The sequence below is a fragment of the Heloderma suspectum genome, chromosome 7, assembly GCF_057233095.1.
Source record: "Heloderma suspectum isolate Gila_16-S chromosome 7, 16-S_ref, whole genome shotgun sequence".
Classification (NCBI taxonomy): Eukaryota; Metazoa; Chordata; class Lepidosauria; order Squamata; family Helodermatidae; genus Heloderma; species Heloderma suspectum.
This window is the reverse complement of record NC_139464.1, coordinates 88,827,883-88,844,582: the sequence shown is the minus strand read 5'-3', so window position 1 is coordinate 88,844,582 and position 16,700 is coordinate 88,827,883. Positions and strand designations below refer to the sequence as shown.

General features: G+C 42.1%; 1 protein-coding gene across 1 annotated transcript in view; it reads left to right on the top strand.

The window, feature by feature from the left end:
* The window catches only part of LOC146340048 (V-type proton ATPase subunit S1-like), a 90,570-nt gene that overhangs the window by 63,484 nt on the left and 10,386 nt on the right, over nucleotides 1-16,700 (top strand). The window contains exons 7-9 of the mRNA XM_084811905.1: nucleotides 7,532-7,785; nucleotides 11,931-11,984; nucleotides 16,364-16,601. Of these exons, the coding sequence (XP_084668031.1) occupies nucleotides 7,532-7,785; nucleotides 11,931-11,984; nucleotides 16,364-16,601 (546 nt within the window). The remainder of the gene's footprint in view (nucleotides 1-7,531; nucleotides 7,786-11,930; nucleotides 11,985-16,363; nucleotides 16,602-16,700) is intronic.

Genomic DNA, 16,700 nt, shown 5'->3' with positions numbered 1-16,700 from the left:
AATGCAAAAATCAAGACTTCACAACTTTTTAGAGGGGTGAATGAAATAACCTTTTCTCTTAGTCATGAAAAAGAATGTTAATCATTCTCACTGTGGGGCTTGTACATGCAGATGCATTGGGTTCACGGGCCCATAAAGAGGGCAGGAATATGCTTGTACAGACAGAGAAAGCACACACACACACACACACACACACCCAGTCTCTGCAGCTAAATCCTGTATTTTTCAAAGGACCCCTGCCTTCCCCTAAGACTCATTGACCATGGCATGTGAGTTAACCCTTTCCCTCCATACGAGAGTCCTGATTAAAATCACACACTCCTCCTAAGTTACTGTTACCTTCCCCAGAATATTTGTTCCTGAATTTGCTCAATCTACAAGATTGAGTAGATTCCACATATTTATACTGGTTCCCAAATGGTATTTTTTTCTATAATCATGTTGTTTCCAAAGAGCCATCATAAAGATTACCACTTCTGTATGGATGTGTGTCCTCTTCTCTCCTGAAGAAACATGAGGGCTTGAGTCCTGACATGGTTAGGCTGCTTAAATTCTGTTAACTTCAATGGGGTTTGAGCAGTTTGTGTGCGGGATTTCAACCTACATCTCTCGTTAATCAAAGACTTGTCTGAGAGGCTGCATTTATCCTTTGGTAATCAAGCAGTACAAATCAGAAAGAAGATTAAGGCCTGATTACTTTCACACCATGCTTTGAAAATAAATGTCTGTCTTCAATTGTTTCCTGCATTTTTGCAAAATCAGAATTACTGTTCGTAAACACAGCAGTATAGAAGATGGGAAAGAAGTACCACTTATGTGTTTGTTGAGGGATTTATTATCCTGAAAAATAAGGATCTCCCTTGTTTAACACAAAGCAAAGGAGGCCTTAAGAATATGTAGAATTGTGGCCAAAACCACTTGTTTGTCTCCCTGATCTCACATGTATTGTGATAGAGAAGGAGTGAACTGAATAGAGTTGGGCGGGGACATGAGAGATAAACTGCCAGTACTTTTAGAATCAGACCCAATATGGAAGAATTATCAGATGTGATGTGATTATTACTCAGTAACTTGAACTACATAACTGCCCAAAATTAGCCATGTTAACCTCTATCCAGTTCTTTGCAATTAGAAGTCAGCTTTCTAGTGCTAAAAAATAACTGTCCTGTAGCATTAGACTTATTTCCAGTTGTCCCTAAATGACATTGCATATAGACTCAGGCCCTTTTAGGGCATTCTCTTTCTTCATTGAAGGGGCCGTGGTGGCTGAAGGGGCCGTGGTGGCTTAGTGGTTAAGACGCTGAACTGCAGACTGGAAGGTCGGCAGGACAGCAGTTCGAGACCCGAGTGCTGCGTGATGGAGTGAGCTCCTGTCTTCAGTCCCAGCTTCTGCCAACCTAGCAGTTCGAAAGCAAGAAATTGCAAGTAGTTAAATAGGTACCGCCTCGGTGGGAAATGTAACAGTGTTCCGTGCACCTCGGTGTTCAGTCATGCTGGCCACATGACCACGGAAGCGTCTTCGGACAGTGCTGGCTCTTCGGCTTAGAAATGGAGATGAGCACCACACCCTAGAGTCGGACACGACTGGTTGGGGACACCTTTACCTTTTTTACCTTTCTTCATGCCATTAAAAGCACATGAGGAGGGTGGCAGTGGGGCAAGCCTTGTCCCTTCTGTGTCACTTTCCTCTCATTTGAAGCCCTCCATGAACTGAAGAATGAACCTCTGTGAAGAGCCTCCTATGATGATTACTACTACTACTACACAGGTTTAGATACTGCTTTCCAGTGAACTATCAAAGTGGTTAACAATGATATAACAATAAAAATATAACAATAAAAATACAGTAACATTATCACTGGTGGGCAATTAAATTAAAACTATACTGGCTGGGTCATACCTTGAGGAAAGCCTGCACGAAGAGGTGGGTCTCTTGGAGCTCCTCATGCTGTTTAAGAACACTGACTATGTAGGGTTCTAAATCACATGGGGACCCCCCAAGCATAGAGGATGCTTTCCACTCCAGAGGCTCACCCTTCAACTTGTGGAGGGCTTCAAACAAGGGGAAGGAGATGTTCAAGAGGGGACTGGGACTTGCCAGTATACCCCCCCAATCCCTCACAGGATTTTAATCATGAGGAAAAAGGACGCCCAACTACAGCTTTACCCACAGTGAGGGTCCTTTGCTTCAGGTTTGCTCTGCCTCATAGCAAGGTATGGCAACCTGCTTCAAGATGCGCCACTTATATTTTTCCAGGGCTGGCCTCACCATTAAGCAAAGTGAGCCAGTTTGCTCAGGTGGCACATTGGAACGACAGCTATGACACCCTGGCCTCCTGTGCTCTCCCATTCCCTTCAAGCCAGCGATCTGGCTTGTTGCCGTACCTCGTGTGCACTGCACAAAAACTGTATGGTTGCCAGGAGGAAGCAGGAGGAAGCAACAGCACCCACTGGCAGTTCCTTTGCCAGTGTGGTTCCAGCTGCTGCACTTGATGTAGTAGGAAGCCTTTGTTTTATATACCTTCTTTGCTCTATCCAATTGTCAGAAGAGGCTTTCCTTCTTTCTTTTCCTTAATTCCTGCCAACTTACTTCTTTATTGTTGTCCTCACTCCTTTCCCCCGCTGTCTTCCATTTTCTATTTCCTCCTTTTGGATTCAGCCTGCTTTATTGACCCAGCTCTGCTAATATATATTTTCTTCCTCCACCCCACCCCCACCCTTGCTTCTGGTATTTCTTCTTTTACTTTCTTCCTTTCCTTTTTTCTTCATAGCCCCAACCCTTAGAGGTTCTCCCCTCTCCCATGGAGGTATAGTGGGAGTGAGGTGACATATTTGTGTGCGTGTGTGTGTGTGTGACAGAGAAAGGGGGGGGAAGGTTTGGATATGCAGAACAGTACTACCTAGATCTACTCAGACGTAAGTCCCATTGCATCCAAATGAGCATATTCCCAAGTAATCATACAAAGAATTGCAGTCTTAGAAAGTTGGGGTTAGGTGAAGGCAGGGCTTATTGTCCGAATGTTGCAGCAAGACATTTAATTTGTTGGCTGTAGCCAGCAAGACATTTGCGCTCTACTTCTGTTGTTTTGCTTGGATCCATTCAGATATCAAAAAGCACCCATCACAGTGCTGTGTCTTCCATTAAAGATTCCTAGCATCTGCCATGTACTCATGTACTCTTCCAGTCAAACCCACACACAGAAGCATTACCTACCAGGAGGTTACATTAAGTATGTTTTTGCACTATAAATGTCATTCCAAAGGATGCTAGCAGTTTTCACTAGACAAAATCCTCTATTTCCCCTCATGAACAAATTAATGTGAAAAATTCTTCACTGGAATGCAAAACAGGTGGATTTCTCAGGAAAGAGCTCTTAGCAGGAATGTGCAGAAGTTCAATTTCCCACCTATTGCTATTTCTTGCAAAATCCACGTGGCTTTTCCATTTTGAGATAATGGATTTCCTTGGGTTATACCTCTGTTCAGGAAAAAGTTGTGTTGAAACCCACTCTCATTCTCTTATCTGGATTGTGATTTAGCTAGGCCCTTCTAGCTCAGCCCGGATTACTCAATGCGAACCATTGCCACAGTGTAAATTGTTATTGTATGCATTTGTGCAATTACCAGAGATTTATTTTAATTTTTTTTACTCTGGGAGGGTGGCAGCTCACTCCTGTTCCGTACAGTATGATGCAATAAGAAATAGTTTAGTTCAAGTATTGTATGTTTCATTGTTTTATTGAAGAGTGGGAGATACCTGTGGCTAGACATTGTTAAAGGATTTGTGGTAGATCTATGGATGTAAAAGCTTTGGCTGCCTGAATATGAATGTATTCTTTACTTCATTCCTGCCATCCAAAATCAAACTATTCCCCATAGCTCAGTCATCATTTCTTCTTACATAATCTTATTTTCTGTTATTAGTACTAAGATTCTCACTAGACAATGTGCTAGCCCCAGCAGCCCTTAACATGCAGTCAATTGATTAAACACACCATAATTTAGTCTTCATAATCTTTTCTCTGTGTGAAATAAAATGGTTACACTTTGGGAGCAACAAGAGAGATTAATTTTTTAAAATTAAAAATGGAATACTTATGCTTTTCTTTGTAATAGATTCCTTCAGTCAAGAGAAGGTTTTCTTTCTTTAAAGCTGCTGGCCACTGTCCAGAAAAAGTAGTTGCGACTATGTCCCACAGGAAGCAATGTTACAGGATTTAGGTCCATTTCTCGCTGAGGAAATGCCTAAACCTGTGTCCAAGGCACAGCACTTCAGACTGCAGGTACAGGCTCCAAAATGGGCACACTGGCTACATTAGAACTTCCTGACATGACTCCCCTTTACCATCTGGGTAGGAAAAGCCTGCATAAGGGGGAGAAGTGGCATTGCATCATTAGGCTCTGCCCCCAACCTGGACATGTTTGTTTGAATGTGATATTCAAACAAATGTTCATAGGGTGGAAGCACAGTAGCCACAGCAATGTTGCTCTCCCTACCCCACTGCCGTATGTGCTCATTTTACCTGAATGAATTGCTGTGTGGGGCTAGTTTAATTAGTGGGAATACGTAATCACGTAAACTCCCATTGTGTGAATATTTAATCATGTCCTTTAACACTTCAGAGGAAAAGTAGGCCTTACACATAACTGAAGCTTCAGCTAACTTCTTCTAGTTTGTGCCTAGCATTAGACTGATAATTCCTTTAAAGGGAATTTGTACTGAGTTTTTAACAGCTGTTAATGCAGTTGGTGGTGGGTTGGATTACAATAAAAGATGCTTATTAAGATCATCCATTCATCCTGTCAGCTCTGGGATTATTGAAGTTTCTCATTCTTATATTCTCTACTGTTGCTACCATGAGAGGCGAGTCCCTTCTAACAATTCTTTCCTGTTTCTTCAGTGGGAGATTGAGGACAGACAAAGGGAAGTACTTCTTCATACACCACGCAGTTAAATTATAGAATTTGCTACCACAAGATGTGGAGATGGACAGCTTTAAAATGGAATTAGACAAATTAGTGGATATCAACAGCTACTAGTCGTGATGGCTATATATTATTACTGCCAATATCAGAGGAAGTATGCCTTGCCGGGGAACATGAGCAGGAGGGTGCTATTGCACTCATGTCCTGCTTGTGGGCTTTCCATAGGCATCTGGGTAGCCACTGTGAAGAATACTGGACTAGATAGGCCTTTGGTCTGATCCATCAGGCCTTTTATCTGTATAACTTGCATTGCCTAAGGGGTAGCCATGCTAATCTGTTATAGCAAATGACATCATCAAAGTATCTTGTGCTATCTTCATAAAGAGTATGAAGTATCTTGTAGTAGAAGGCTTTGCAAGCTCTTTACTTTATCATATTGCCTGTATATTTTGTAAGGTTGTGTCTGGTAAGATTTAATGATGATTACATTAATTATTGGAATCGTTAATTAACCAATCAGGTTTCAGGCCTGGTTATGGGATGGAAACAGCCTTGGTCACCCTGGTTGATGACTTACACCAGGGAATGGATGGAGGGAGTGCAACCCTATTGGTTCCTCTGGACCTCTCAGCAGCTTTTGATATCATCAACTATGGTATCCTTCTGCATCGTTTATCTGGATTGGGCTTGGGAGGCATGGTTTTAAAGTGGTTCCAGTCCTCTCAGGAGAAGCGGTCTCAGAAGGTGGTGCTGGAGGACTTCTGTTCCACCACATGGCCGTTAGCCTGTGGGGTGCCACAAGGTTCTACCTTGTCCCCCATGCTTTTCAACATCTACATGAAACCGCTGGGGGAAGTCATCAGGAGGTTTGGGCTGAAATATCATCAATATGCAGATGATACTCAGCAACACCTCTCATTTCCATTTGCACATCCCAGGAGGCTGTGTAACTCTTGAACCAGTGTCTGGAGGCTGTTTTTGGATGGATAAGAGTGAACAAGCTGAAACTTAATACAGACAAGAAGAAGGTACTGTGGGTTAGGAAACTAACTACTTCAGATGGAGGTTTACAACTGGTCTTAGATGAGGTTGCACTCCCCCTAAAAGACCAAGTGTGCAGTCTGAGAGTCCTCCTGGACTGTACACTAATTCAGGAAGCCCAGGTGGCTACAGTGTCCAGGAGTGCATTTTACCAGCTTAGGCTGGTACACCAGCTGGCCCTATCTGGAGAGGATGGACCTTGCTTCAGTTATCCACACAGTAGTGACATCTAGGCTAGACTAATATAATGCACTGTACATGGAGCTGCCTTGAAGACAGTTCAGAAACTTCAGTTGGTGCAGAATGCGGCCTCCTGGGGTATTGGTGGGGGCAAGGTGATTCAGTCACATAATGCCTATACTGCACCAGTAGCACTGGTTACTGCTGTGTTTCTGAGCCCAAATTAAAGTGCTGGTTTTGACCTTTAAAGCCTTAAACAGTTTGGGACCAAGTTACTTGAAGGGCCACTGTTACCCATATCAGCCTGCTCACACTTTAAGAGCAGCAAGAGAGGCCCTTCTCATTTGCCCACCCATGAGAACAGTTAGGTGGGTGACCTTCTCTGCAGAGGCCCCACACCTTTGAAACAAGTTGCTATCGGAGGTCCACCATGCTCCGTCATTGCAGGGTTTTAAGAAGGCCTTGAAAACATATTATTTTACCATGGCCATCCCTTGATGTGACTGCTGCTACTGCTGCTGCTGTTACTGCAGTTGTTATTGTTGCTGGTTTTATTGTTGGCTTTTATTGTTGTTTTTATTGCTATTTTACTGTGTTTATATTTTTATCATTTTTACTGCTTTAACTGTTTGTATGTATTTTATTGCTGTAAGCCACTTTGGGAGGGTTCTACCCTGAATGGTGGCCAAGAAATATTTTAAATACATAAATAAATAAATGGTTTAGTTATCATAGTGACGGGGACACCCCCTGTGTTGTTTATGTTCAATCACTTTCTTTTAGTCCGATTGCATATCCTCCCTGCAGCTGAATTTTCCAATGGTGATGCATTTGGGGCACAGGCCAATGTTGTTACTGAAGGATAATGATGCATTGCCATCATCCAGTCAATTCTGCATTCCCACGCCCACCCCTGGAACTCTCACAGAAAAGCCTTCTGTTATACTGTTACCTTTTGAGAACTCTTCTTTTATTGTGATATGCTGGCCAGTTCACTAGGAACTATAGACTAGGCAAACTAATTTGAATGTAGCTGAATCCTAGAGAAAATGAATACTGTTGCTAGTTAATATTTTATCCAAAGAGTGTTTGTGTGTTTTCAGCAGAGGCAGGGAGAGGTTTATCAGCTGTAGTGGTTTCCCCCAACACTGTGTTGGGGGACACTCCAAAAATACTATTCAGAACCACCTGTTTGTTAACCCCACCAAGTAGATTTGCACCACTGGACCCCAAAAGACTGACCACAAAGTCACTCTTTATTTTGTTTTTTTTTTCTGTAGAAGCTAATTAATAACCTAATCAGATTTGAATCAATATCTGAGTTTCAGCTCAAAGTTTTGTTTTTTATCAAAATAATCTGCAGAGTTCTCTTATGTTGTTTCAGGTACCAGTGAGACTGGATGTAGCATGGCCCAGTAGGCGACAACTGATGTCTATAGAAGAACAAGAGAATTATCTATATCCTCCACTGAATGTGACCAATAAGGTCAACGGGACAGATGTCATATGCATCCTCTTTTATGCCACTAATTTCAGCCTTACATCTAAAACCAGTGTTTCCAAGGATCTAAGAAATCTAACCTTTGTGTCAGGTGACGTGAATACGACTCTATCTAAGTGTTCAGACACCAGTGCAACGTGAGTAGGATTAGGACACACTTTCGCTACTAATGGTCTTTCACAGTTAAACAGAACATTGACTGAGCATGCTGATTTTTGATCTTATAAGCAAAATCACAATTCCATTTAGCCTAGAGATGTAAATCAATGACACAGAAAGATCAAATTCAGAAGGACTTTTTATGACAGTACAGTTGTGAAATTGCTCAGTTCACATAACTCTGTGCTTTTGCTTTTAATTTGTGAAAAATGCTTTATGATTCATTCTTATTCATTCACAGCTGGAGAACCAAGACCAAGATATTGTAACTTGATCAAAATGAGAGATGGATAAACTCCTCCCAGCTTGGTTCAGATCAGAACCAGCAATTACTAGTGAGAGTGAAGAGTGCTTGGGGCACAGAGATCTTTTCCCATGAGAGCTGGGTTCGCTTGTTTGCTCAGAGCTGATTTGCTCAGTGTGATCTAGATCACATTATTGGTCTGGGCTGCATGTAGTTAAATGCGAGCTTCTTGAGTGGTGGTGAGGAACCTGTGGCCATTGGCATAATTTCATGTGGGGTGGCACAGACAGAAAGAGGGGGGGTGGCTTAGAGAGTTGACTCTAGCTCTGCCCATGCTTGATTCTGGCTTTGCCTAACACTGGATCTGGTTTGACTCACTATTGGCTGCAGCCCTTGACTGACTTTTCCTGTGGGCCAATGGCCCTTCATAAAGAAAAAGAATCCCCACCCCTTTTCTAGTGTATCAATTTGGTCATAATTGAATTTAGAAGTTCTGATCTCGTATCCTTCCAAGAACAGAACTACTGCCTGAGACTTCCTGTTTGTCTTCCCCTCCCCTCCCATTTTTTTTTTTTTTTGGATCTGAATACCCCTGTGACTGCATCCAAGCTTGAGTTTGAGCCCAACTCTGTAGAAGTCAAGATTGCTACTCTTTAGCTTGAGCCACTGAAGAAGACTGTATGGTTAAAATGCTTTTGGCTGGTAGACCTAATTTCACTGCTTTTAATTAAAGACATTATTTCGCTCCAGTATGACTTATAAAATTGTTTATCACCAATATGTTCCTTTTAATTCCTGTAAAACCTTTTAATTTTAATTCCTGTAAAACCTTTTAATTCTTAATTCTTGAATATTTATTTATTTCCATTTAAATTCTGTCCTTCACTTAAAAAAAAAACCCCAGGGTCGGTAACAACAACATTAAGGGAGCAATCCTATGGCCACTAGACGCTGTCTAGAGGGCCATAGGATATGCTCTCTTCTGGGAATGGAAATCTGACCTCCTCCTCATCCGCGCTGCCTCGGAGGCAGCGTGGAGAAGCCCATCCTCTGCGCTCGCAAGAGGAGTGCGGACTGACTGAAAAGGGGAGGGGCTGGGTGCGTTCCAGGGCAGGGAGAGCGGAGCTGCGCATACGACACATCCTGTGTGTCGTACGGCAGCTTCCTCTCCTGGTCGGGCACCCCCGCCACTAGACAGCTGAAAATAGCTGTCTAGTGACAAAAAGCAAGGCAAGAGAGGCACGGAGGGAACGATCCCCCCATGCCTCTCCTGCCTTGCTTTGGATAGGCGGTCTCCTCCGAGTTGGGAGGCAACCGCCTATCTAGTTAGGACTGCGCCCTCAAACATCCCACAATAATAATTAAAAAAAATAAAACTAATAAAATAGGGAATCTTGAGACAAGCTGAAATTTTTGTATGTTTGGTTTATACTTTTTTCCTTACTTATTTGAATATGGTTTTGCAGACATCTGATATCTATTTTAGTATTTTCACTCTACCTTTTATACTGTTACTCTTTAGCATCACACCAAAAAATGGATCTCAGCTCAGTTCTTGATGGTTCCCACTGAGGTCTGTGGAATAAAGTCAACAGGTAGCACAGATGAAAAAAGGCAGAACCTAACTGTCACTCTGGACACTGGGACCACCAGGAGCAGGGGGCAGGTTTAGCCCCCAAACACAACAGTGACCATAAATGTACTTATTTACTTTCTCTCACATAGAGAATGGTTTCTGTTCACCTCTGTAGGAACAAATAAATTGAGGACACTGTTGTGAGGGAGACAAAAACTGCCCACATGCCAGGCAGCAGATAGTTTGGCCTCCACTGATCCAACGGGAGGTGTTCATACCCCTTGTCATTATTGAGTTTGGTGCATGTGAGAAGGAGCTCTATGCGCATATCAATGCATATATTTAGAGCTCCTCCCTACAGATGGGGGTGGGGGATCCTGGCCCAGTCAGGAGTACTCATCACATGGAGGCCCTTTATGAGCACATTGGTATGATTCTCACATACACTAAACACATGGATGGGGAGCTGTGGCTATGGCTGCTGAACATCAATGGTGTGAGGTAGTAGCCCTGTGACCCACACCTCATGCATAATTTTATTGTTTAGGGAAATTGTTTGAGACACTTATTGTGTTGTAAGAATCTTAAAAGGCATTGTAACTGCACTTATTTAAGGCAGAAGGCTGTATGAACTTGTCATAAGGTTTTGCTTACATATAAGAGCAGCATAGAAACCATAAGATAGTACTATACTATCTTATGGTATAGGAAGGATAGCTAAGAGAGTCAAAGACTGGTTCTTTGGGCCTGGTTTGAGCCAGCGTGAATTTTGAGAAGTGATTGTTGGGTAGCAAAGTTACTGAATTTGCTAGAGAAAGAAGTTCATGGAGAAAAGCTTATGGTTAATGCACTTTTTTTTTTTTTAGACAAGTTGCCAACTGCAGGGTATAGAGACAGGATGCTTAAGGAGAAGTTGGGGACTTCTCAAGTGTCTTTGGAATTAACAAATACATCAATAATGACGTTAGTAGGTGGCACTTACATTTAGTGCAAGGGGCTTAAGGACTAGATCACCTTATGATAACCAGTTAGCAAGCTTAAAACATAATAGTTACCAAGAATAGAAATAGGGATGGAAATTGACATAGTACAAGGGTATAAAACAGCCTCACCCCAGATGCCAAGTTTATCCTTCATTTAAAATTCCTTGGGTCTTTTTCCAGCCCCACACAAAGGGCCTTTGAAGAAAGTCATATGCTTCACTGGTGAATATAGTAAATGAATTCTGTTCTTTTTCAGTTTCTGTGTTAAGTATGGAAAGTGTGTGTACGTGTCACTTTTTTCTAATAAAAATTATTTTCTATTCTATTTTAAACTGTTGTCTGTGTGTATGTCAGTGTATCTCATAGTCAAGGCAGCCCTGTTTCCTAACCTGGGCCAAATTTTAGTAAACAGGAAATAGGAACCTGTCATAATTTTAAACAGGTAGTTTAAGGGGAAATCACCAGTAAATTCTATTTCCCTACAGTGTAGGGTCCCTGCAGTACGTAGGTCTTTCTCTCCACATATGCCCACGCATCCTGTTAAAATGATGAGTCTTTCACAAGTAAAGTAATGAATGTGAATGTGAACATCAGAACCTGCAGAGTGCTTTCCTGTCACTACTGAGGAACCATAGCCAGCCTAATACCTAATCTAGTATTGGGGAAATGGTTGGTTTAAAGAATAGAACATATGGAAGACCACTGCCCTGAAACAGCTCTTGTTAGAGTGAAAAATTGCTTTCCTGACACGTTTCCAAACTGTCAGGTCAGAACTGCATTCAGATTCATGATTTTCCATGATAAAAGAATAAAGCTACTAGTTCAGTTTGTATGTATGTATGAGGTGCAAAGAGAGAATTGTACCAACATGGCTGCTTCTTTTGTCTTTCCTTGATCATTTCGAAGAGAGTAATTATGCTTGACTTCTGTTCACATATGTCTTACCTTACTGCTGTGTTCTCCTCTGCTAAGCCCTCATTTTTATTAAACAACATATCTTGTTTCCCCTCCCCTACTGTCATTACATGAGACAATCATTTCATTGTAAGATCTCTTTACAGAGAACTCTTGCCACTGCCTGAATTTAAGGGAGCTGTAAGTAAGTTCATAGATCAAGGTCTGCAGTGTTTCCCCCCCTTTGTTTGCCAGGGAGATGAGGAAATGATTGCCCCCTTTGCTGTCTTTTTGTAGTTGCATCTGTCATCTCTTTGTATTTACCTACCAATTTAGATTGGTTTATTTTTCAGACATGAAAATGCTTCATTTGAAAATGACATGGTGTAACCACATTTTCTTTCATTTTTTTCTCCTGCCTGATAGACTGTCATTAAAATACACCAATCCAATGCCTGACATCAAGAGTCTGGAAATAAGGTACTTTTATGAATTACTTCTAAAATTATTTTTATCTATATTGTAGGGAGTAGCTGTAAAATAAGAGTATAACATTCCATGTAAACATTTTCAGTTCTTTAACTTTTTTTCTTAAGAGATAGTAGAGCAGCCTTGCCCAACTTGGTGCCCTCCAGATGTTCTGGACTTCAGCCCTGGGCAGCATGGCCAATGGTCAGGAATGCTGGGAGTTGTAGTCCAAAACTTCTAGAGAGCATCAGGTTGGATAAGACTGTAGTAGAGAATAGGATCCAAAGAAATGTGAAACTTGTTTCATGAGTCCCTAAGGGGTTTAGACTGGTTTTTCCTATGAAACATGGCAAACTGCTTTTGAAACGGAGTGGACTTTCTGAAAGTAGTTTGTTATATGGTATTGGGCAAGCACAAGTCCTTCTTATGAGTCTAGGCTCATCTCTTTGGATCCTGGCCACTGGCATTTACTTCCTTGCTACATGCCCCTATTTACATCATATATGAACCACTAGGACATATAATTTTACATGTATACTTTATGAATGGATGTATACTATTAAAACAGCAAAACAGCCAAATCCTGGTGGCATATGTATTACTGCATTCTCCCTCTCCTTTTGGAGACCATTATGAACAGGGTGTGAAATGAAATAGTCCTCCTCCATCATCATCATCATCATCATCAAAGAAGGGACCAATTCAGACCCAGCTAGGGTTCATTTAGAGGAAAAAAGAAAATTAGAGATTAATTTAACAGCAGAATACATACAACAAATATTTTATGTAAATTTCTTGCCTTGTACTTCAAGCTCTTCAGAGCCCAGACTACTATGTAAGAGTTCCTGTTGGTTTCATGAAATGGTCCATAGGAGCCTGGTTTGCACATTGCACTAACTATGCTTTGTTGTGGGGTGATAAGCCAGACTTCCTGGTTTGTATGTCACAGCAAACAACCCAGGGACAGAGTGATCAAGAGCATGCACCAGCATGCTGCTGCATTTGCAATAATCCAGAATTATTATTATTTTTTAATTTGGGTTATTGTGATGTGCAAACTGGGCCACTGAATATATTTTGCTTGGTTATTAGTCCAACTATCATTGTGTCAGTTTCTGCAGCAGTAGAAGCCTAGAAACAGAGGCAGCCATAGTTGCAGGGAACACAAACTAGGTGATCAGATCTGCAGTGCAGTCAGGTGATATAGCGTACAATTTACCTGAGGCCAGAATTTTTCCTAAAACCACTTTGAGTAAGGTTATAGTTAACCTGAGGTTAATAATACTAACCTGGGTCTTCAACCTTGCCTAAGATATTGGCTTAACAAACAAATAGATTATAGAGTATGTAGGGAAAATACAATTTTCTTTTGAGGTCAAACTGGAATAGCTAGAAGGCAATTTGTAACAAGCAATAAAGACCACCTTGGGCATGAGTAAATAGAATAACACTGGAAATGAACCATGGTTCAGAGTACTATTATCATCAGGGCAGCAAATGGCTCACAAAACTAAACAATGTTACAATATAGCAGTGCCATCTTCCACTAGAACACCCTCAGGCATTCTAGCAAATGAAAGACTTGTAATCAACCCAGAATTCAAGAAGTTTGATAAAATCCTCTACCAACAGCCAAGAGAACTTGTTTGGTGCAGGTATCACATTGCAAAGGCATCATGAGCTGCAAGCAGTCCACTAATCCACATATTTCACATTGCTAGGAAACATAATTATCCTGTGATTATTACAAATCCCGTCTTGCTAACTAGTCTTCCAGCCTGCTGAGGAGACCAACACCTGCCCAAAATGAATCACTTTAATGCCCCCTACATGTAAAATATTTTCTCCTATGTTTTCTGTTAAGGTCCCCCTAGCATAGCATCACATTTTCTGATCTGGAGTAGCCATGGACCATTTTAAAGTGGTCTGTGACCTGTACTAATTGTATATACAGCCCCATAGGTCAGTGTTTCTAAAATGGAGTAGGGGAGAAATGTAAGCCAAGCCAAGCAGTGCAAACCATTTTGAATGTCTTGGGAACATAGGAAACAGCCTTATACCAGGTCAGGCTATTTGTCTGTTGAGCTCAGCATTGTCTACTCTGACTGGATCAGTGGCTCTCCCAAGATCTCAGGTAGATGATCTTTCACATCACCTGTTTCCTGAACCTTTTAATTGGAGATGACGGAGATCGAAACTGTGACAAGGCATATACTCTGCCACCAAGCTAGGGTGCCCCCCACCCTCCCAGTTTTAAAGTGTTAATGGATATAAAGTCAAGGCTCAAGGTTTCCTGATGTGAAGTCTGACTCCACTATTATTGCTGAAAAAGTGGAGAGGGATCTTGAATCTTGACCTCTTCAGTTGTATAAAGACTGCCTAATTTCTGTCCGTGATCCACTGGAAAAGGGGTCCATGTGCTTCGCCCAGGATGGAAACACATCTGAGTCACAGCTGCATTTCATATTTCTAAAATGGAAATAGAAGGATCCAACCTTTTTCTTTTTCTGGTTCCCAGCTACCCTAGGGGCAACTCCAGGTTCAACCTTGTGACCATCCCATGACCTGCAGAGCCTAATTTGAATGTCTCCTTCCCCATTTTATTTTAGAGACTCTGAACGTGCAAATACTTTGATTTCACCATCAAGTTAGGTGTTTTTTTTCTTCTCCCAACCCACCCTGTCCCCCACCAAGCTTGCTCTTTGAAACATCTTGCCTGGTGAAAAGGTCTGGAGATCTCAAAAGCTTGCATATTTTTTGTGATCTTTTGGGTGTTGAGGGTGAAAGAGGAGAGTGCAAAAGCTGGTTTGAAACTCAACATTAAAAAAACGAAGATCATGGCATCTGGCCCCATCACTTCCTGGCATATAGAAGGGGAAGAAATGGAAGCAGTGACAGATTTTACTTTCTTGGGCTCCAAGATCACCGCAGACGGTGACTGTAGCCATGAAATTAAAAGACGCTTGCTCCTTGGGAGGAAAGCTATGGCCAACCTAGACAGCATAGTAAGAAGCAGAGACATCACCTTGCCGACAAAGGTCCGTCTAATCAAAGCTGTGGTTTTCCCAGTAGTAATGTATGGCTGTGAGAGCTGGACTATAAGGAAGGCTGAGCGCCGAAGAATTGATGCTTTCGAACTGTGGTGCTGGAGAAGACTCTTACGAGTCCCCTGGACTGCAAGGAGGTCAAATCAGTCCATCCTAAAGGAAATCAACCCTGAGTGCTCATTGGAAGGACAGATAATGAAGCTGAAGCTCCAATATTTTGGCCACCTAATGCGAAGAGAAAACTCCCTGGAAAAGACCCTGATGCTGGGAAAGACTGAAGGCAAAAGGAGAAGGGGACGGCAGAGGATGAGATGGCTAGATAGCATCACGGATGCAATGAATATGAACTTGAGCACTCTCCGGGAGAGAGCACAGGACAGGAAGGCCTGGCGTGCTATGGTCCATGGGGTCACGAAGAGTCGGACACGACTGAACGACTGAACAACAACAACAATAAAAGTATTACACTAATAAGGATTCAGTTATCCCAGTGGAAAATGAGCAGTAGAAGTTTGTAGAAAGGGGAGACATTGGAGTGGGGAGGAGTAGGTGCTGTCCATGGGGGTGTGAAGCATGAGCTAGGAAGGTGGAGAAAAAGCCATGACAGCACCTGGTATCTTTGGGCAAGTGCTGGGGTCATGGCAGAGCTAATCACTGATGGGCTGTGCCCTTTACAAAAAAATATCCTGACCCAGTGTTATGAGTGGTTGGATCTGGCTGACATTTTAATTTGTCACAATATCTCAATGTAGCATCACTTTGGGGCATTGTGGGAAATTACAGTGGCAGCTTCCAGCCACCTGGTGCTGCCTGAAGAGATGCTGAGCCTGCCAATGCTGGTAGGTAAGCCTACCAGGGCCCATCATCAGAGTAGGGGGCCCACCAGAAGAGAGTCTGCTCCAGACTCCCTCAAAAATGGGGCTGACCCTGGACAGTCTATAGGAAACAGGCAATAAAATGTCATGGCTAGGGAACTGATCCATATTCTTTCACATAGGTTCTGTTTCCTCAGGCTGTAGAAGCCTCTTTTCGTTTTCCTGACAAAAACTGATATATTTCCTTCTCTCTACTGCCCTCCTCATCCATCTGGAGAAGGCTCAAACCCGGATTTCTATACCTCTATAGCTTCTCTGTTAGTCTATTCAGGAAAAGAATAAGCAATTAAGTTCTATCCTTCAGTGTTACAGCATGCAAGACAACCCTTTGTCACTGCCAAGCAGAATGGCATGTTTGCAGTTTCAAACAGATATCAAACTTAATCCAAATACACATGCCTAGTCCTGTAAACCCAGCAAATTCTGCTGCAATTTGAATCAACATATTCTACGTTTCTGTTCTCTCTAGTTTTCTGATGAGCAACAAGTACTATGTAGGCTCTGCTCGAAACTGGTTCACTTTAGATTTTGTTCATATTGTGCAAGATGGCAAGGCCACTGCTAAATTTAACGTCTCCAGCATCTCTGGTCCTGCGGAGTATTCATTTCATTGCCAGCTGGTGGGAACAAGCAACCACTACGGTGCAACGTTGATTCGAGATGGTGCTGAAGCTGAAAACTGGGAAGTTGTAATTTCTGAGTTCCAAGTGAGTACATATTGCCATTTCTGAGGCAATTTTTAGAGCTATTACTTGCAATAGGAGTTTCTGAAAGTCTGATATTGAATATCACCTTTACTATTTCTT